The sequence below is a fragment of the Archocentrus centrarchus genome, chromosome 11 (assembly GCF_007364275.1).
Source record: "Archocentrus centrarchus isolate MPI-CPG fArcCen1 chromosome 11, fArcCen1, whole genome shotgun sequence".
NCBI lineage: Eukaryota > Metazoa > Chordata > Actinopteri > Cichliformes > Cichlidae > Archocentrus > Archocentrus centrarchus.
In genome coordinates, this window is record NC_044356.1 from 10,771,729 (window position 1) to 10,794,772 (window position 23,044).

At 41.1% G+C, this 23,044-nt stretch overlaps 1 protein-coding gene across 1 annotated transcript in view; it reads left to right on the top strand.

Annotated features, from left to right (window-relative positions):
• Nucleotides 1–23,044, top strand: part of epha10 (EPH receptor A10) — a 154,173-nt gene that overhangs the window by 122,946 nt on the left and 8,183 nt on the right. The window contains exons 7-13 of the mRNA XM_030740568.1: nt 2,135–2,423; nt 4,698–4,806; nt 10,623–10,748; nt 13,678–13,733; nt 18,433–18,558; nt 19,678–19,863; nt 22,614–22,675. Coding sequence (XP_030596428.1) covers nt 2,135–2,423; nt 4,698–4,806; nt 10,623–10,748; nt 13,678–13,733; nt 18,433–18,558; nt 19,678–19,863; nt 22,614–22,675 — 954 coding nt within the window. The remainder of the gene's footprint in view (nt 1–2,134; nt 2,424–4,697; nt 4,807–10,622; nt 10,749–13,677; nt 13,734–18,432; nt 18,559–19,677; nt 19,864–22,613; nt 22,676–23,044) is intronic.

Sequence of the window (23,044 nt, forward strand, 5' to 3'; positions counted from 1 at the left end):
CATTTACAGAGCACAGCATAGCCTTTAACAGTAAATCTGTCATGGACATAAAATGACAGCTGTCACACTTACAGCACACTTGTCTGCTTTCACACACTGCATTTTCTGGCTATGCCAGGTCTTTTTTTTTTATTTGGCTGTGGCACACACTCACCAATTTTCACATTTTCTTCTCTTCCCTATGCTTCATCATATTTAACAAAGCTCCGTTTCTTGCTGCTCTGCTCCCACATTGTTTTTTTTTAATAGAGGAACAGATCTAGAAGAGAGGTGGGTGAGGAAAGATTTGGGGAAAATAAGAGGTAGGAAAGGGTGAAGAGGGTATTCGGTATAGAGGAAGATGGGAAAATGACTTGTTGGAAATATGCTTGTAAGACAGTGATAGAAAGAAATTTAAAAAAAGTGCTTAGTGGACTAGGTGTAGAAGAAAAGCAGAAGGAGGGAAACAGATGAGTAAAGGGAATATAAGAGATAGATGGACTATAACTGAGAGTAAGACAGGAAAATTGTTGAACAGCCATGAAATGAAAAGGCAATAGAGAAAGCCGATTAAAGCAAGAAAAAAAAAGGGGGGGGGGGGTGTTTAGTCAGCATGTAGCTTCTTTCTTTCTTTCTTTCTTTCTTTCTTTCTTTCTTTCTTTCTTTCTTTCGTCTTTGTTACCACAGTGCAGATCCACAGTCTCTGCCCACATGCTGTTTACTGATATTTTAAAATCACTTGTTTAATTTAATGACTCGTTAAACATTTGAAAACTTGAACTAAATTTATTTAAACTAAATATGAATAATAACAAATAGCATTATTGACAATAAGAATGATTAACACTGCTAATGGCCAATGATGATTAATTCTGTGTTCATTACTTGACTTCAGAAAGTGTCAACTCTGAGTGCTGTTGTTGTTTTTTTGCTTCAAATCTACACAGAACCCCAAATTTTCCTCTTCAGCTCTCTCTCCTGTCAGCTCCTGTCACATAGCTTAGCTCACTCTGCAGGGTACACTCATTATGCAGCGGCAACTATTCTGTTTCTAAGTTAATCTCTTTTTTATTTCACTGTGTGTGTGTCAGTCATCTGAAATTGTGCTGTCTTTATTTCCTGTGATCATAGATGAACAAAACATAGGAATGCAGCAGCTCTCTGAGGACTTATGTGGGCACAATGGCTGTTTTATTCATATGATAATGTCCTAATAATAACATCACATACAGATGCTGTGTAGGATTTTTTTTTTCCTCACAGTGAAGTAATGTAGGCTTTGTTGTATGGTAGCATTTGCTAATTATCAAGCCTAAAGTTGATATATATATGTGTGTGTATATATATATATATATATATATATATATATATATATATATATATATATATATATATATATATATATATATATAAAAAATTTTTTCTTTTTCAATAGACATCAGATAAGAATTTGACCTGGTGACCAAGATTGAGCTTAATTAGAAGCTTGTGAGAAGAATGTCAAGTCATTTTCTCCTTTATTCATAAAAATCATCAAGTCAGCCTCATGCTGATGCTACATAAAAAGTCAGGGTGTCATCAAACACATTAAATTCATTGTTTAGGAACCAAATTCTTTCTTCTTCTTCTTCATTGTTTAGCAAAGAACATGCAAAAACAAGTATATCACAGAACAAGTGTTGTAATTATTTTTGCGTGTTACCTACTTGCCCCATTTTGCTAATTTGTGGAAGGTGTCACTCATACTCATCAGCAGATGAGTATCATCTTTGTTTTTCTAAAGACTTTGCACATAAATGGAGTCATACTGTTATTGCCTTCTGGATTTTTCTTAATTCATTCTCAAAGCAATGAGCAATACTTTCTTATTAAAAGCACGCTAAAAAAAAAAAACTCCTAAACTCAGCGTGCCAAACTGTCTGACTCTTTGAACCACCGTCTCAATAAATGCAACATTACCAAAGCCTCTGATATTGTTACAAAGTTCTCTTGCACATCCCCCAGAATTACAAACTGTTCCTCGGAAATGAAAAAGTCCTCTCAAAAAATGTATTCCTCCTACATGTCTCACTCATCCACCTCTTTCTCTCCTGTTTTTCTCTTTTGTTGTTTTTTTTTTTCTTTCTGTTTCTCACTTCACTTTCAATCTCTGCAGGAACAAAAGGATCAGAGTTATTCTACTGTGAAGACCGCCGCCACACGGATCAGTGTCAACAACCTTAAGCCTGGCACCACATATGTCTTCCTCATCCGTCCCTTCTCGATGCCAGCCCCTTCCTCAGCCTTGTCTTCCTCGCCGCTCTCATCCTCCTCTTCCTCCTCTACGTCTTCCTCCTCTTCAACATCATCCTCCTCTTCATCGTCGTCTTCGTCATCCTCCTCCCCGCCGCCCATTGATTACGGGGCGTACAGCACTCCCCTGGAGCTGCAGACACTTGGCGAGTGTGAGTAGCAGTTTTACTCCTCCTCCCCCTTCTCCTCCTTGATTTCTCTCCTTTCTCCCCACTCCCTTCTCTTAGCCCAGGCAGATTGGGTAGGCGTTTGGTGCAGGCACCTGGCCAGCCCACACAATGAGGCGTGCTGCTAGTGAGACAGATATGGGATGTGACTGTGTCTGAGATTATGTGTGAAGATTCGAGATATTAGCAGTAAGCTGTGAAATGTTTCTTCTTTGTGCCTGTTGATATAGTGTCCCTTATGCCACCTCAGGGTTTGGCTGATATTCTCTGTGTTTCTTGCCTTGTTTTTTTTTTTGTTTTTTGCAAATACTTTTTTTAACTATTGTATTAATCCAGAAATGAGAATGTTGAGGATTTATAGTCTTACAGCGCTACGCTGCGCTGCTTCACTCCTAAGGGGTGCCCTGCATTGCTATCTCTAATTTCATTGTTGTACAGTGAAACTCACATTCAGGCAAGCTAGCTCTAATGCCACTTCAGAGATGACCTTAGACTCAAAGCGCAGAAACTTTTACAAGGTGTGATCAAAACTTTTTGGGATCCCTTACCTGATGCAAATTTGGCCCCTATCTCCAGCACACTCATTTGTATGCATTTGTGATTTCCCCAAGGACCTCAAACTTACGACAAGTTCAAACATCATCCTCTGTATTAAAATGACTGACCATTGTCCAAGCTCGAACGCAGTGGTTCAGATCAGGAGCGAAGTCCATGAGGTGTCTAAAGCCTTGATTATAGTCCATTGTGGGCACGGACAGCTGGAGACTTGCTGGTCGAGTAGTCATAATATCAATACTCTGCGGACAAGTCTGCACGGTCACAAAAAACAGGCAAGCACACAGACATCTGCCCTGACCCTCGCGCTCCCCACCTAATGACGACATTTATGTCACTTGGAGCGAGCAGAGCCTAGTGGACTTGTGAATGCAGGGAGTATAACCGAGGCTTAAGGGAGAAGAATTGATCTAAGTGACATGAACTGTGGCACATTACCATCATGCACCCTCTCACAGTGCACTGAGGGGGTCTCTCCCTTGGCCTCATGCAAGTTCGTCCTCTTCCTCTTTTTATTTAAGTTCCTTTTGTTACCATTTTTACAGAGTAGAACAGATTTAAATATGCGAGCGTCCAGGGAGGGATTTAAAAAATAGAAAGGAGGCTGAAAGCGGTGCAAAGATGCAGAAGGACATGTCTTGAAGGTTGTGGCTGTCAAAATCAGGTAAAGTTTTTGTTTCATGTTATTCAGAAAATCTTTTTTATTTGTATTACCATCTTACCAGCCAGTTATTACATTTACCTGTCAATTAAATGTGTGTGGGAGATGGTGAATATTAATCAACACTGACATTTGAGTCCCTCAGTCAGGCTAAGCAGTTTGGTATTGTGGTGCCCACTCAGTTGAAAACTGAACATATTATGCAGCACATCCAGTAATGTAAAGTAACAATGAAAACAATGAAAACAAATGGTAGGAAAATACATCTCAACATTTTTTGTCCCGTCAATTTTAAACCAGCAATAAGATCAGAAAGGTTCATCCTGAAAATGACCATATCATTTATGGCCACGTGTTTGATTCTAACTATGCTTTACTCCTATTTAAAATGCCATTTCCACAGATAAATAACAAGTTCAGCAAGAGGAACTGGGTGTAGGTAGTGTAAGAAAACAGGATCTGGCAGGCGCCCACTGAAGCACAGATGAAGCTCTAAACATTTTAACCCATCATGGGTGAAATATATTTGAAATGTGAAACTGTGTGCGGTTGCATATCAGCTGATACAGCAGAGGGAAAACAGCATCTTAATGTATTTAAAAGTTTAAGAACAACTCCTCAGTGAATGGAAAGATGACGCTGTTCTGTTGGTTTATTGCAACAAAATGGATATTTTGCATTGCAGACACACAGTGTTTTATTATTTAATATACTATAAATGTTTCCGTAGGTATCAAATAAAGTAGGAAGTTCACGTGAGATGATTAATATATTAATATTAAAGTTGCCTTTACCAGAAAAGTTAGTTCACCCTCTAACCAACCATCTATCAAAGTGTTTTAAAGTGTCATCTCGTGTTCTTCTTCACAATTAATATGATGTAGCCGAACGCCAGCGAGATGTTGTTCACTGCAGTGTGAGGATGCACACACGCGTCCCTGTGGTTCTCCCCTCAGCTCATATTTGTTACTTATGTCGCTCTGTTAAGGTGTGTGTGTGTGTGTTTGTTTGTATGTGCAATGACTGTGTTTTCTTATTTGCAGTGGCACTGGCATCCAGCGAACAGAATCCAGTGGTGATCATTGTTGTCGTGTCTGTGGCTGCCCTCATTATGCTGCTCTCGATGGGAGTCGGACTGCTCATCTGGAGAAGGTAGATATGAATATATTGATGTAAAACATGCACACAGTTGATTAATTCACTAGTCACTCCCCATGGTTCTTGTAGCTATTCTCAGATTTCAGTAACGTTGTACACACTTCACACACATCATAGACTCAACTGCGTATTAAGTTAATTGTCACATGCCACTCCATCATAATCCAGATTATAGTAATCCGCCTATAAGAGAAGATCCTGCGAAGGGGGTGTGCAGTCACAGTGATAATACGATCAGCAGTCACACTCACCATCGTTTAATATGCAACATAAAGACATCAGCTTGATAATGGTGCTGTCCACGCTCAGGGGAAAATGTTGGCAGGGTCAGAATCTTCTTTGATCATAATTTTTTTTTTTTTGGCTCGAAGTTCGTAATTTTTTGCTGCCTAATTAGTTTCCACAGAGAGAAATGGAGACTGTTAAAACAGCTGAGATGAAAGGTTTAAGTCGTGTCACTTGCATAACAGCAGACACGTGGTTTACAAAATGATTTTGCTTTACCTCCTGGCTTTACACAGAATCAAAAAGACTCTTTTTTATAATGAGAGTGGAAAGTTCAACTTCTTTACTTTATCTTTTTCAGTCAGGATCAAAACTTGTTACACTAAACTAATGTTTAACCTTAAACCAAGATGACTCGAAGCTAATGAAAATGACTCTTCTTCGGTCTTCAGCTGGGCTTAAAGTGGGAGTGTGGTGCACATCATTATAGATAATATAACTGTTATGATGGAATGGTTTTAAAAACTGTAAAGTAGGGCATTGCGAGCATAGGTCTTTAATTAATTAATTGGACTTAGTCCTCAGGTGATTCGTAGATGTTGCTGCACAGTTCTCTGCAGTGACTACAGTGGTGTCAGAGGCTATGATGCAAATCAGCACAGGCACTGCAACTTAGTACTAAAAACAATGCACACAATCATAATTAGTGACTAATACGCAACATACAATAACTTGTCTGACTTGAACACTTGGAGTGATAAACTGTAAATGATTTTATGATACGAAAGTTGAATTCTCGTCAAGTAGCTACATGTTTTATTCAGCTGAGCAGACAAAGGGGGAGGGGTGGAAGGGGGGTGGATTTCTGCTTTTTGTTCCAAACATTTTGCTCTTTGACTCCTGTCCGACTCTGTACTCTACCGTTTCACCTCAAATACGCCTACACAGTAACACACAGACTCACAACTTGATCACATGTGCAAGCACGAGTAGAGGGCGTAAATCTGTTCCCACACAGCACACATACACACATGTATGTTTTTTTTTTTTTCTTGGCAGCGGTTCAGCCATTCAGTCAGTCCGGGGAGATTTTCCAACACATTGTGGATAGATTTGTTTGTATAGTTTGTGTGCGTCCCCTTTACTTTCTCCTTACACACACACATGCACCGATACACTGATCTACACTGAAGCTGCTATCTCAGCCATATAAAGTGGGCCTTTTCTGCAGCTACACCAACTATATGTGGATAAAGAGGGGCTGTGTTAGAGACACCACCACCAATTCACGATCCAGACAAACGGGGCTATGATGGATTCAGCTGGGTGGGAGAACGGGTCCTGTTCATTCACAGTAGCATCGTACACATTGGTGAATGCCAGTCTAACATCTGTAAAAGAAAATATAGGAATGGATGTACAAACAGTCGCAGACACAGTCACTGAAGGCAACAGTGCTGTAGTAGAAAAAACATAAAATTCAACAAGATGCTTATTCTCAGTACACATGTGCACGCACGTGCTTGCGCGCGTGCACACACACACACAGAGTATTTAAATAAATTCTTGCTTTGAGGAAAGGCAGCATCATGCCCTTGTGCACAGGCTCACCGTGAATAATAATGGTTATCTTACTCTTTTATTTCCATCACTGCATTCATTGCAAGTGGTCTCCATTGTTCATCGCTGCTGGACCATTAACTAGCTCTTCATGTTTTGCATAGAGACAAAGGGAGAATGGTGTGATGCCTCAATTACCATGTTCGTGTTTGCAAAGACAGCCAGCTTCCAGCTATGGCTGGAGGGTCTCAGTTACATCGATCTGCCTGTTCACACAGACGCATGCAAATGAGTTCCACCGCACACACACACATAAAGGCACGGGCACAGGCGGTGAAATGCATTTATGGCACATGTTCACATTTATGGATGTGCCCTTGATGCTGCGCACAGTCCTCAAACCTACTTCATTTTTCACTTTTAATATAGAGTATGTTGGTTGTACCTCGAAAATGCACATATGTGCGGTCGCTCATCTTAACCTCTTCTGTCCCTGTAGCTTTTAGTGTAAGGTCCAAAACACACAGAGATTAGTTGTCTATTATTTTCCATGAAATGGTATGCATTAGCATGCGTGGACACACCGCTGCAACAGATTGTGCCATTTTATGCTGCTTGATCAGTAGCAGTGTTTACCTTGGTGTATCCCACTTTCTTCATCGCCTGCTCTCTCAGTCTAAAGATGTCTTGTGATGCGCAACCAATAGTAGCCTATTGATTAAGTTTAATAATAAGAGGGGAAAAAAAGGAGCATTTTTTGAAGTAGAAGCCTTGGAATTATTTGCCATTATCTTACAATTTACTTTTGCAGGAAAATTGCTTTAAGGCTCAATCAAAAGTCAGAATAGTTGCTGATTACTTTTACAGTAGTTGACTCACTGATGAACTAACTGCTGGAGCTCAGTCTCATAATTATAAAGGCATTATTTAAGCACAGGTTCATCATCAGTCATAGTCACTTTACAGTGACATACAAATTATTATGAACTCTTATTAACATAATGTGGTAATAAAAACAGATGAAAACTGGGGGGGAAGTGATGAGATAAGAGAGGGTATTTTGTATTTTCGTCACTTTGAAACTTCACCTTGATGCACTATCCTATCGTTTGCACACATACACACAGAATCCACTGGTGCCTGACAGAGTTTGATAGAGCCAGAGTTCCAGGGCATTGCCCAAACATTCTCCAGGAAGCCCAGGCTTGACTGGTCAGTGCAAGGATTGTTTACCCTTCACCAGACACACCAGCATGCGTTTCTGTGCCTTGCGATTGAATGTCTGCGTGTGTGTGTGTGTTTCTGTGTCTGGTGAGTGAGCTACAAGTTATTAAGAACAGGAGATGGAGAGGAGTTCAAGAAGAAAGAAAGAAGCAGGAAATTAAAGATGAGGGTCATTTCATAGGGCTGATGACACTGGGTGACACGGTAACAAAAAAGTGGGACTCAGAGACTGGGGGAGAGATGTGTAAGCCAAGAGAAAAGGTCTCAAACGCAGCAGTGTAGAGGTACATGCATGTGTTGGACAAACCGGCACTTATATGTCTAAAAGCAAGCAGGTACTGAAGCCTCTTTTTATGTGAATGCTGTTTATGTATAAGACAGTTTTGTGAGTTTTGCTATTTACTGTTCACCAGATAGTGTTTAAATGAACACCTTTGTAAGCAATGACTTACAAATGAGCATAAAAGTATATTTGTCTTTATCTTTGTGTGAGAGAAGATTTTAGAATAAAACTATTTTATGTGCCCCGAGGGAGAGATGCTTCTGTGGCAGCAGGAGTCATTCAAATAAAGCAAAACTCGGCACTGGAAGAATTTCAATCTCGTTATACTAATGGATAAAAGTTCAAGTTTTTTTTTTATTTCCTAATTTCACATGCATTTTGAAATACATATTGTAAATCTCCGCTGGCCTGATATCTCTTTGCTTCACTTTACCTGTTGGCTAGGACTCACCTATTATTCATGTTATTTCCATAACTGCACTTTATTCTAGGAAATTTTAGGCATGGAGTGGAATGCGCTGGCACAGAACCAGCTTAATTTACATGGCATCCATCCCCTGTTTGTTTTAAAGTTCTGACCCCAAAGTATGAGTGACTGAGCTGTGTGAGAAAATTCACCTAAAAATGTACAGATGCATAAAAGTGTACATTATTACTAATCCTTATTGCTTTTGATGATGTCATAAAGACTGATTCAATTAAGCAAACGCATACCATCAAATTATTCTGACATCCTTGTAACTGTCTAACCCTAAATTAATGTGACAGTGACTTCAGAAAATAGGGTGCAGCAGTATTGCAGTGGTTAGCACTGATCCCTCACAGCAAGAAAGCCCGGGGTTCAAATGTACCAGCCAGCTGAGGCCTTTCCGTGTGGAGGTTGCATGTTTGCATGTCTCTCTGGTTGTGTGGTTTCATGGTTGCACCCTGACTTCCTCCCACAGTCCAAAGACATGCACACTAGGTTAACTGGTGACTCTAAATTGGCTCTAGGTGTGAATGTGAGCGTGAACGGTTGTCTGAATGATAGCCCTGAGACAGACTGTACCATAGCTCTTAACCCTATGATACTTTATCCTGAATGGGCTTCAGATCCTCTCTGATGCTGAATTACATCAGTGAAAGAAGATGGAAGGATGGACTTTTGAAAGTAAGGCCACTTTGGCTTTTAGTGAGCAATGCTGAGATTGTTGGGGATTTGGCTTTATTGCCAGCAATGATGAGATTATCAAGAAATATTAAACATATCCACCACTTTGGCAGGTATCAGGCTGTGCCTGTCACTGTATCCACATATGACAAAGGAGTGGTTTTTAATTACCTATCAATCAGAAACCGGGATAAGAAGTATATATTCAGTAGTGTCCTGGTTTATTTTAGCGTACTCAAGCTAAAATAACTGGTTTCTCATAACTGTGATAACAAAGTTTTTTTAAATTGGTAAATTATGTTAAATGTCACAAATACAAACAACAGTTTTGTTTTATGTTTTTTTTTTAAATGGGACGTACGGTAACTGTTATACTGAAGGCTAAAAGAATAGTATGATTTACAGAGAGATGCTAAATTTTTCTGCTTGGTGCAGCTTTTTCTCTGGCATGTAGCACTTTTTCCCCCCTAAAACAATTTAAAAACACCTCACCTAACCTCATCATTGCAACAAAAATATACCATATAACTACAACTATCAAAATTTTATCTCCCGTGTTACTGCTATGCACATAACTAGAGAGAACATCCACGCATTCATTAAGTAAAGCTGCAAAGTCTAATGTAATCCAGTGCAATAGCTTTGCCAGAAATTTTACTTGTACAAAGCTTCTACAGTAAAGTTTTTGCAGTGGTTGTGACATTGGCCCAAAATCTGCTTTATGTTTACTACTGAGGTCAAAGTGGGTGGTGCCAAACTGCATGGCATTTAAAACTGATATTTTATCCCCCTCATATATATGACAGAATATCAGGAAATGAAAAAGCAGATTTGTAAAAGCAGAATTGATGGCATAGCTCAAGTAATTTCACAGGATTTCACAGATGTGGATAATGAAGTGTCAATCAAAATGAAAAGTTTGTTTTTCACCCCCCCACCCCCCACCGCCCAAAAAAATCTGCTCATGAATAGGGCTTAAACTGAAATGAAGTCTTGCCAAAACTAACATTTGAAGAAGCTGAGCAGTGACAGAATTTGGCCTGAAATTTTAGCATTCAGCATTCACATATTTCTTTCTGCCATCTGGTTCTTGTGAAGTTGTGAAATTTAAAAAAATCAGCCCAAAATTCTTCTACTTCTAGTTTCATGAGGGTTTAATAGGACTGCAAGGTATGTTTTAAAAACAGAGAAAATAATACAGTACATGTTTTTACAATGATCTGTAAATATTTTATTATTTTCTTATGTTTACTTGATAGCATCCTCTATATTGTAGATTTGAGAGAAATCCAAAGTTGTGTTGAATGACCAAAATTCATGAAAAGAGCCAGGATTGACAATGGCACCCCCTCCTTGTTTTCTTCCCAGCAGCATCTGCTCAGGCTCTTCCAATGTAACTCCTGCTAGCGTGGTGCTGCTCTCGACCTCCTTCTCCACCCTTCCTCCTCCTCCTCTTCTTTCTCCTCTTCCTCCCTTCACAGAGCTGATGCCCAGGTACACTGGCATGTCTGTAGTCTCTTTCTCCCTTTTCCCCCAGCCCCACATTTCTGTCTCCTTTCATTTCCTGCCGTTTGTCCAGTTTTCTCCCCTCCTTCCTCACATTAAGAGAATCATAATAACCATATTCTTCCTTTTTCATGAAGCTGTCCGGCACAGTTTTATTTATATCCACGCCACTGTGCTCTACCAAGATGTGAAATGAACTTAAAAACGTAAAGGCCAGTCGTATTGAATTCATGCTCAATAAGAAGCAACCTTCCAATGAGTACCACTTTGCATCTGCTATTTCATTTTTGTCACATCTGTGACATTTCAAAAGAAGCAATGGAAATGGTCACATAAATCAATTTATGTGACTTTTTCATGCATCCCTACCACTAGTACGAGTACTTCTTCTTCCTCCTCCCTTTCACATTAGTATTTAGTGGACTTCCATGTGGTTTTTCGCTTATTTGCTTCTCGTCACCCCTTTAATTTGTCCTGCTGTATGTCCTAGCTTCTGTTTTTCTGTCACTTTTCTAATCTCTGGGATGCATATTTTCTTTCTCTCCTTGCTGCTTCCTCTGCCCCTTGAAATGTACTTTATAGACTATACTGTGTGCCTTTTCGAGTTTCAACTTCCTTGCATAACCTTCTTTCCAATTATCCTCTTGTTCACAACCTCTTATTTTCATGTCACTTCCTCTGCCTCTTCGTCTCAGTAGTACTTCCTTTATTTCTCTATGATTTCTCCACTGCTTTGCCCTTCTTCCGTTACCACGTTCCCCATTCGCTCCCTTTCCTCTGCTCCTCCCTTTGGTCTCCTGCATCTTGTTTCTCTCGGTACCGTGATGCCCTCCGTTCTCATCTTCCTCCCATTCCCACCCCTAGCTCCCCTTACGCTGTGCTCCCTTATCTATTAATTCTTGTCTCCTCTCTCCTGTCTGATATCTCCTGCCCTGAGGAGTTGTGGTGCATGTGTCTGGTGGTGTGTTTTGACAGACAGGGTCCTGACCTTGTCTCAGACCCAACTGCTACACAGGCTGAGGGATGTGTCAGCCTCACCCTCAGCCACATCTCTCCTTATAAAAACTCGCAGGGACATGCACATGCAATATAACAGAATCCTGTAAGGCACACACGGGCACACACACACACACACACACAAGCACTTGTGCAGACACACTCGTACGCAAACCCTACACATTATCATTCCCATGTGCATACACGTCCTCCCTGCTCTCTGAAAACTCCCTCTCAGCTGTGCACCAGTTCTGTGTGCAGTGCAGATATGTTCTGATGTTCGCATTTAACACATGCCTCCCTGAGCTGATATGATATTTCAGTTAAACATAAATGAAGCAACTGTGGCAACCATAGCATAAGTACGTTCCATGCCCGACGCATTGATATTATGGTTGCAGGTATACAAATGTATGTTCTTTTAAAAGGCTTATGCTAAATTAAAGTGCTAGACTGCAAAACACTCTTCAGATTGGAACTTGAAGAAATGCTTCAAAAGTTTGTCTTTCTATATACAGTATATAAACTGTATGTAAACTGCAGAAGTCTTTACCTACTCCTCATTTCTTTATATTTTGCTTCCAAGAAGCCTGACTTCCTTGGACGTTTTTGAAAAGTGTTTGAACACTTGGTTAAGCCACTTAACACTGACCTGCCTAGTTCAAGCATCACAAAGGCTCCTTACACAAAGGGACGAACCAGTTCTGTGTCTCTACATAACAGACAACTCGGTAAAAGACGGATCTTAAATTCTATCTTTAGTCACTTTGTTACTAGTTGCCTGTTATGAACAATATCTGAAAGTCATATCCTTCAGAAATAGTGTTTAGTGAAGCCTAATCAGAAATGGTTTCAGTGGAAGGGCGGCTGTCAAGAAGCCATTTTTAAGGAAGGGAAACAGGGAGGAAAGGCTGAGGCGTGCTAAATTACACAAGAACTGGACTGAAAATCAGTAGCAAAAAGTCTTATAGTGATGAATCCAAATTTTACATTTTTGATTCAGGTACAACACTGAGTGTATACAGCCAGATTCTGTTTTTGCCTTAAATACTGTATTTCCAAGTATGTTTGCACATATTTCAATAAGTCGCTGCACCTATATTCCATTTTCCTATCAAAGTACGGAGAAACGAGGGGTGGCTCAAGACTTTTGCAAACTATTATAGTTTGTAGGCTGTTTTTATTAGCACACTGTCTGTTAGAAGAACGTCAACATAGATTTTATTCTCTTTACCTACTTTTATTTTTCCTTCATTTCTCTAATCAAGCATGTTAGTAGCCAGCCAACTGTTAATCTGTCACTTACTCTGTGTGTGTGTGTGTGTGTGTGTGTGTGTGTGTGTGTGTGTGTGTGTGTGTGTGTGTGTGTGTGTGTGTGTGTGTGTGTGCGCGCGTGCGTGCGTGCTGTATGTGTGCATGTGCGTGCTTTGTGTGTGTTACATGCAAGGAAAAAAAAAAAGTTTCCTTCAGGATAAAGCCATCAGCAGTGAGAGCCTATTGAGCTCGCTCCTCTTTAGACCCCCCATGGTGGGAAAGGATGAGACAGTCCAGTTGGCCAAGTGTGCGTGTATTCATATCTTGGATAAAGAAAAAAAAAAATCATTCAAGGTGAAACAACAATTGTGTATCAGTCGCAAGGCTATTGTTGTGAGTCGGTGGCACACTCAAATAGATAGGATTGGCACTGAGCCTCAGACATTTCTGATGCACATCAGAGCGATCACATCGGGGGTCTTTATGAATGCTTCTCCATATCCTTTCTCCCCTCTCGATATTCTTATTTTTGCTTCCTCTGTCCTGGCAGTTCCTACTTATATCATGGCTCAAGATAAAGAGTACCTGATTCTGCCATTTACCTGTGTCTGCTGCATGGGATTAAAAAGAAACACTCTCTGATGACTGCCTCTCTTTTTCTTCGCAGGCAATGTGGCTACAGTAAAGCTTCTCAAGAGGGAGATGAGGAACTTTACTTCCAGTGTAAGTGGCAAAAGCAATGATTATATTATACAGTATCAGTGTCTGTGTATAAACTGTGTGAGATAGGAGGTGGAATGTGAAAAAAGGGGCTTTGTCTTTTCCTGTTCCAGTGCTGGAATGCATGTGAACACACACGTTCTCATGCATTACAGATGACTTTTGAGGCATTAAGTAGCAACACAGCCTTAATTCGCAATTCTGAGTGCATGCCTAGCCAACTCTGAGCACACTGACACACTCCATTAGGTGGTGTGTGCGTGGTTGAGTTTGATGGGGAGAGATTGAAATCAGGAGGAGGAGGAGGAAGATAAAGAGCCGGAGATGAGGGGAGGAAAAAGGGGGAAAAAAAGAGGGTAAAATCCCGAGAACAAGGCAGGCGGGCAGCAGCAGAGATTGTGCTTCAAAAGCAGAACAGTAAATGTTGTTGTTTTACAAGGTTGTAAATGCCTCTTTTCTAACCTCTGGTCACAAAGCTCTTAATAGGTTTTTTGTTTGACAGTGACAGACTGAAAGAAGTTTGACATATCTGCTCCTGTTTGTGTATGGGTTTGCCTGTCAGTGCTTTGCTAATTGGGTGGGTGTGTGTGTGTGTGTGTGTACGTGTGTGTGTTTTATAGTTTTCTTGTGTGTGTGTATGCATGGAGAGTTTTTTTTTTTTCTTCTTAATTTGTGTGTGAATGCGCAAGCATGTGCCCGTGCTCATTTGCGTTGTTTAATCTCCCAGCATACTGAGCCCTCTAGAGAGGTTTGGAGCACTATGTCTGATGAATAATGAGCCGAAGCCATGCGAATGGGAATTAAATCTTCTCAAACAAAGACATGCCAACAGCTGACAAGCACGTAATATACACAAACACACCGAAACATTTTTGGCCTGCTTTGCAGAGGCGCACACACCTTTCTTTGTAAAACTTGGACACTCATATAAACATTTTGTTCTCATTATTCAACACAAAAGCCTGTTTTCTGTTCCATGAATGCAGACCCAGTGCAGCATACTCTGCTGTTCCTGCAGGTCTGCTTTGTCCAAGTGCTGGAAGCGTGCAAAGTAGGGAGCGTGATGATTTTTTTTTTTCTCCCATCTGTTTGCCTGCCAGACTCTTAACCCCTTAACTGGCAGCAAAAAAATCACCTGACAAAAACTACATAACACCCTCTGGTTATTATTGGCTCTGAACAACCCATTTCATAGCCTATTAACCGGCTGCGTCTGGTCCGCCGGCCGAATGAAGTGCATTTATATGGCAGGCTAGACCCGCCCATTTTGACTGACACCTCATTCGGCCAATCATGTTAAGAAATGGGTTTCCCAGAGCCAATAATACTCAGAGGGCGTCACGTAGCTTTGTCAGGTGATTTGGTGCAGCCAGTTACATGATTGGCCGAATGACGTGTCAATAAAAATGGGAGGGTCTAGCCTGCCATATAAAAGGGACTACAAACGGCCCGTCACCGGGCCCTTGCCAGTTAAGGGGCTACAACACATTCTATGACCATATATTAATGCAGGAGGACGGGGGGAGAGAGAAAAAGCCAACAAATGAGCGTGTGAGTAATAAAGTAGAGGAAGAAGGAGGGGAAAAGGAGGGGAAATGAGTGAGTGAGTGAAGAGTGCAGTAAGAGGTTTGAGGAATGGAGTGTGATGAGGTGAACTAGCAGAGAAGACTCACCATAAGTGACACTGCTCAGAATATTAGTTTTATGTCAGAGTATGTGACCTAGAAATATGCAGTACACGGGAGGCATGGCGGGAGGAGAAAAGGCTCATGACTCATCTGCGGTCTCCATAAATGACCAGTTTGGGATACCATCCACAGTCTGCACGTAAGAGAGACGGCAAGAAGAAGTGTCTAGGGAAACGAGTGGAGAAAGATAGTAAGAAATGTGTCCTGTTGTCTAGAAGGAATGAAAATGTTTGTGATTATGTTTCAGTTTCCTCTCAAGCGCTCATGGCAGTAACTCAGTACAACCTGAATCTAATCAGCCAATGAAGTGCATGAACATAAAAAGCTAAATGCTGTAAAGGCAACATGCTAACACAAAGCCAGTTTTGAATTAACTTTGGAAAGTGATGCTCAAGCTGCATGTTTGCTGACTCCAATCATACAGCCAAAGCTCAGTTTAGAGTAACAACGCAGACATGAAGAGGCTTACAGCATTAATAATGACAGAAATGTTGCCATTTTCTACAATACTCGCTGCTCTAAAATACTTAAATGCTAAAAGAAAGATTAAGTCTTTACTGGGGTAAGGATTTGTGCTGGTGTGTGCTTAATGTTGCGTTGTTATCTGGAAATCATGTGACCATTTCAGGCAACATTGCAGAAAAGATGCACATAGTTACCATGACATCGCCCGTTGGTTTCTGAAGCACTGTTTTGAAGCCTTGAAATGAGCGTTTCCACCGTCACCATCTCAGAGGCAAAAAAACAGATGTAACAAGGAGGGGCGGGTCTGACTGTGAAACTCTGCACTCATTGGGTAATGACGCGCAATTCACAAGTCGTAAGCCACAGATAATCCTCTATTTTGAAACATGGTATGACCGAGATTTACAAAATGGGCCCAAAATGAGTGACTGGGCACATAAATCCAGTAGGAACGTGTTTACAGGGGTCAAAACAGAAATCTGTTTTCTCATAGACACAAAGTCTCTTTTTGCAACCACTAGTATCACCATCTGGTGCCCTTCAGAAACCAGGTTTAAGGCTCCTCTGCGTTGGCTTCATTTTTCTGAACCAGAAGCTATGTCCATGTTTTATACTGTCTGTGGGAATCATACAGAATTAAAGACTTGAAATGTAATGAATGGCTCCCTACAACGAGAAGAACAACTATAAATTAAAGTGTTAGTTTTTAAAAGGTACGAGTAATATGTAACAATCCTTTTTCTGAAGGTAAAAATGGCTGTGTGTGTGTGTGTGTGCCTGCTGTTTAACTGGTTTTAAAGCAACCTGCAGTCAAGACCATTCGATCTTAAAATCAGTCCAAGGCTTGAATCAAAAAGGTTTAATTTGCTTCATAAGTGTACTTGCGGCTGTGTTAGCCAGTGTGTGTGCACACAAACACACACACACACACACACACAGAACCATATCAGCGTGTGTGTTCGTTCGCTCAAGAAAGCGTGTGTGTGGCGGATCAATAAGCCGTTTTGAGGCAGCCAGTATAGTTTCCCTCAGGTCAATCTGGAACTGTAATCACATTTCAGAGCCTCAGTCATGCTTTTGGGAGAACTACCGGGCCTTTTCCTGGAAGATTAGCCTTAAAGTGTAGTAACAGGAGTCAAAGGTCATCTGGTTGAGAGCCATAATGCACTGGTTAATGGTCATTGACTATCTGCTGGCAAGTTTATTTTCTTGCTGTTGGTATTCAGTAAATACAACAGGCATTTAGCTGATGAAGAAAACTAAGGCTCATTGAGAAACCCAGTAGTGTTTATTTTGTTGTGTACAGTCAAATAGTTGGGGTCAATATCCCTTTCATTTCTAAATGTCAGCTAAAATTTCCAATTGTTGTGTCTCATTAGTCTCACAGTAGTGATTTTGTGGAGGCCGCTGAAAGAAATAAGGCAATGTGTGTGGGACTGGATATGACAAAGAAAAATTATTAATTTTGAATTCAGAATCCAGGTTTCTATTTTGATAAATACTAAACCCCGTTATTGTATATTACCATGCTCTGTAGTCCAAAACACATCACTTTATAACTTACAGGGTTTTTTTTTTTTTTATTATTCAAGATTGTGGTTTGATTTTTTTTTTTTTTTTTTAAACCCACAGTGTAAAACTTCCAACAAAGGAGCGAGGCGACTGTAAATACTGTGTGACTGGAGTTTCTCTGCATCAGCATTTTTAAGTCTATTATTCTTGTCCCAGTTTCTGACTGAAGATTGTGTTTTGGTTGTGAGTCTGCTGCGTTGCGTGTGTGTTAGAGAGATAACATTTTGAAAAGACAAAAACCCTCGTGGAAGAGCCTTGTGATCTAAATAAAGCCTGGTGGAGGAAACGCAGTAAGACTTGAGCACTCGAAGCCTTCTGATCTTTGTCTCCCAGGAGTTTGCAAGGTCACAACAAATAAAACGGAAAGTAAGACGAGTTATGAAGTACATGTTTTTGGGGTTTTTTTTAATAAAACGACTGATCCCAAAAATAATCTCTTTGCATTTTGGGTTATATTTGGTTATTGTAAACCTTGAAAAACTGGCTAAGAACTGCGATATTTACGTAACCCTACACTTATATAGAGTTTGATAGGAGAAGGCTTTTCAGCATTTTCAAACATCAATGATAAAACTCTGGCATTGATTTCAGGCTGTAGATCAAAGAGCAAAGCCTTCTTCCCAGACACAACATTTTGGCCTAATGTTCAACTATCATACACAGAAAGAGTCTCTCTTGAAGGAGGCAGACACAGCAATTCCTCCACTGATGGTAGCCTCAATAGAGCACAAAGCAATGCAGACTTCAGAAATGCTTTGCTTTGTGTTGAGAGCGAGGTGCAGCCAGTCTGAGAGTGTTTCTTTCTTTATATCTAATGCGGATGTGTTGCTGCTGGGTTCTTCAGACTTCACAAGAAATGTGCACAATAAACTATGTCATGTCTTATAAAGTGTGGAAAAGTCATGTCTCATTTTACACCGGCTATATAAAATAGTTGTCTTATGGTATTATTCCTGTGTGTATATATACTCCTGCAGTTAAGATCCCCACTCGGAGGACCTACATTGACCCTGAGACTTGCGAAGACCTGCTTCAGGCTGTACATGCCTTTGCCAAAGAGCTGGACAACTCGAGCATCAAGATCGAGAGAATTGTGCACACAGGTACTTGGTTATACACAAGAAAGTCAGCAACAGCTTCTACTAAACTCTCCGTCCCAGAGATGGTGGAGGAGTTCGCTGCTCTGTGAAAGTGTGTGTGGGCTAATATTTCAGCAATTTTAGAATTTCTCATTGTAGAGCCATCCCATTAAAGCCAAAACAGGGGTAAAAAATCACAACATGGGAACTTCTCTGAGCCCAAGTTAAAGATTTAGGAGAAGTAGGAGCCAATTCGGCCATTATTCGGAGCCAAGCATCTGCAATATGTTGGAGTATCACCATGCTGAATAACATATAGAGGGAGTGGTTTTGGAGGAAAGCATGCTGCCATTCAGGCGAGGTGTTTTTAAGGAAGACATAGCTTATTTTGGCACGACAATGCTAAACTATATTCTTTATATATACAGGAGCATGGTTCTGCAGTACCAGTTACGTTTCACAGTTTCCTCATTTCAAATGGTGTCTTTGTACTATTTTGGTTTAATAAGACATATGAAATATTCAATGCATTATGCATCAAATAACTGGCTCTGTTTTATTTATAGTTTGTACAGCATGCCAGCTAAATCAGGATATAATCAAACGTAGTGCCCCCCACCAAATCCGATCAATGCAAACCCAATCTTAAACCATTCATTTTTCCAAATATGGTAAGCAGGGATGGTAAAAAATAAATTGCCAAAAAAGCCCAAAGTGTCAGTGACTTTCCACAGGCAGCTCAGTGTCTTGTTGGACTTTCTGTGAACTCGCTTTGAGACTGAATTGAAAACCAGTTCAGTCAAATTTTGCAACTCACGGATCTTTGCCAAAATTGTGCTCCACTATTGTTGCTGTTGTATTTGGCTCTAGTTGATGCTTCAGTGTTTCACCTGCGCCCTACCCCATCTTTGATCTCTCTTTGATCCCTTTGTATTTCATCTTTTTCTCTCAATGTCATCACTGTTTCTTCCCAACATGAGTAATATTTCTTCATCTGTGTCTGCCTTTCGCTCTGTCCCCCTCAGTCTAACCCTTACTCATTTCTTCTCACTTTCTTTTGATGGCTTTTCTTCCTCTGTGCTCTCTCTTTGTGCATACATTGATACTGATTACTGATCATGACCTCTGTTCGTCCCCCCCCAGGTGACTTTGGGGAGGTGTGTCGTGGCTGCCTGAAGCTGCCCAGTAAGAGGGAGCTACCTGTGGCCATAAAGACGTTAAGGGCCGGTTGCTCTGACAAGCAGCGCCGATCCTTTCTTAGCGAGGCTGGCATTCTTGGGCAATTTGACCATGCTAACATAATCCGGCTGGAGGGCGTCATCACCACTGGTAAGAACGGAGGGAGAAAGGGATACTGGGCCGAAAGAAGGAACTGAAAGGTAGTTTAGGACTAAGGGGATACCACTGGGAAAAGAATGGGAGAACAAAGGAAAGTGGGTGAAGATGAAAAGAAGCATAGAGTGTGTGTGTGTGTGTGTGTGGGGGGGGGGGGCTTAGGAATCCAAGGATCAGGGAAGAAATGATACAGTTTGACCAGCTCAACTGTCAAAGGAAGTAAGGTTGAAAAAGGGGTAATTGGAATGTGAGCATTTTAAAATCACATGCAGAGAGGGTAAAAGGGAGGAGCAAAGGACAGGAGACTAAAGGATTGCAAGGAGAGCTAAGATACTCCGGATACTTCAATAACTCACACATGGAGGGGGTCAGCGCTTACAGCGAACAGGGCAAGAGAGGAGGATGGTACAAGAAGACAAGTTTGAAAAGGAGAGAGCAGGGTGGATAGATGGATGCCTTAGCTAGCAGCGGTAAAAGCTACATCAAGGCCTATTTTCTGCTGACAGATAGCAATTGAGGTCCAAGAGCGAAAACAGGATGGAAGGACGGTGCAAAAAAAAAAACTTGAAGGGAGGAGACTGAAGAAAGAGACATGAGAGACAGAGAAGATGAGGTAGAGGTTAATGGGAATGGCAGGTGTAGGGAGAAGCTTTAAGGAGTTTGTGAAGTTTTCGTTACTGCCGCTGCAATGCTTTTGGTGGTGTTTGTGTGTGTGTGTGTGTGTGTGTGTGTGTGTGTGTGTGTGTGTGTGTGTGTGTGTGTGTGTGTGTGTGTGTGTGTGGGCACAGTGCCCCAGCACACTCTGTGCTCAGTAGGATGGCAGCAGATGTGCAGGGTACAGTAATTGGTGCTAGAGACCCAGCGGGGCCCTGAGATGCACTCCAATCCCTCCCACCATCATATGCACACATACACACGTTCATCGAAAACCCACATACACACTCTTCGCCCCCCCCCCCCTACACACACACACACACACACAAAGGCTGTCCCATATGCTCACTTTTTCTTTACCATCACCGACACGCACACACACACCTGCTTTCCTGCCTCCTCACTTGGCATGAAATCACAAATCTTTGCACACAAACAGTACACACCCACCCACGCCCACATGCTGTTAGACTACAAATCACCTGTTTTACATCAATTACCCCTCCCACCCACCCACCTGATTTTCATTTAGTCCCCCTTCCATCCGTCCAACACACCTCACTCACCTGCAACCATCACCTGCCTACATCACCTGCCTTGCCCTCGCTCTTTACTAATCTTTCTATTGAGAATTTAGAGCCACACGTCGGCTGCCTCTTTTACTTTGCACCTCTTCGTGCTTCTCTTTTTTTTATTTAGCCACTAAACAGGATTATAAAAAGTACAATAATGTGATTTGATATTACCCAAGTTAAAATAGAAGAAATACATAGTGATAATAAGATACAATTACTCCAATAAATGGATGCTTAATGGAGTTACTATTTGAACCTAATATAACCGTTAGCCAACAAAAAGTGGGAGTAACAGAAAAAATTCAGTGTGGGAGAGTTGGAAAAGCTGGTAGCAGGACGACAAAACAGAGACGGGCTGTCAAATAACCACAAAAAAATATTTTTTTTTACTGCTCAGCCATCATTTCAGTGAGTATTATGGCATATTTCATAATTGGTTATGACAGCTTTTTTTTTTTCCTCCCTACAAGAAAATGTGCCATTGTTCCTGCTTAGTAAGTGGACGTCTAATGTTTGACTAGCCTTTGCTTTCCTGTCTCAGTACGGACTGATGCGGTTTCACCAAAGAGTAGAGCCAAAGTTTTAAATGGCAGCAAAGGTCGAGAATTTGCTTTTGGACAGAAGAGTGCCGTCTGTGTCACACACCGTTTCTGCTTCCCTCTCAGTATTTGCAGACATACGTGACATCCTTTGATTCTACCAGGTCCGTGGTTGTAGCTGAATGTCTCGCTCATTCCAGCCCTGCGCAAGCCCGTTCAACCACAGACTCATTATCCAGCTCGTTTTAATTACACGATGGCTGGCAAATTATGGCAGGATCTCTGGCCCACAGTTCCCACAGTGTAGTCGGTAACCTTTTCAAATAACTTCCTAAAAGTGTAGTAATCCTGGCAAACTAGGAACTGGGGATTTTACAGTGCCAATTTTTCATTTTTTGTAATATGCCTGCATAAGCTGTCAAGACTGATCAGACTAGTAGAATATGTATTTTTAGATGTACAGTTGTTTACATATCTGTCAAGGCTTATCCTATCTGTTTCAACCTCCCACAATCCTTTCCTCCTTTCGTCCCTCTTCCAACAACTGCAGTCTTATTTTCATTTTCCTCTTCTGTGCACTTCATAGCACTACTGGATCCCTGCCATCTGTGCCTTGGCACAGTATGTGTGTGAGCATGCATGCATCTTTTGTGCACATGTATATTGTATATGACCGTGCAAGCTCGGGCTGTGTGTGTCTGTGTGTATTGCTGTGCGCAGTTAGAGTTTGCGTGAGTGAGCGTTTCAGGGTCGTTAAACTTGCTTAGACAGCCAGGGCAGCACACAGGTTCTCCTGGCTTCAGTACAGTTCACCGAGTGAAGAATGGCTTTGCACAGTGCCTGCCAAGCAGACTAGACTCACTTTATTCCCTCCCTTTTCCTCCATGTCTCTATTACCATGCTATTGCTTTACTTCTTCCCTTGATTTTCACAAATTTATCCCACTCGCTCATATATGTACTCTGTGTTTCTCCAGGAAACACCATGATGATCATAGTGGAGTGCATGTCTAACGGATCCTTGGATTCATTCCTTAGGGTAAGTGCTATTATTATGCATTTATTTTAAATGTATATCCCAATGCCCATTATTTTAACAAAATTACTCATTATTATCCTCTGTTTTCAAGCAGCTGCACAAACAACACGTTTGCTCTACTAGTCCTAAATATACTGTTAATCTAATATGGTCCTGGGGCAGCAATTGTTGTGCTTATTACAGTAATAAGGGAAACATAGCATAATTAACTGCACAAATGGAGTGTTTCTGCTCAAAGCTGCTGTAAGCTTCTGTAAACTGTTACCGTGCCCCTCTGCTCTGTGAACCACTTCAATGTGGTTTCTAACTATATGAATTAATGGCCTGTTTGTTTTTATTCTCCAAATAAAGGTTTTCAGCTCAGCAAGC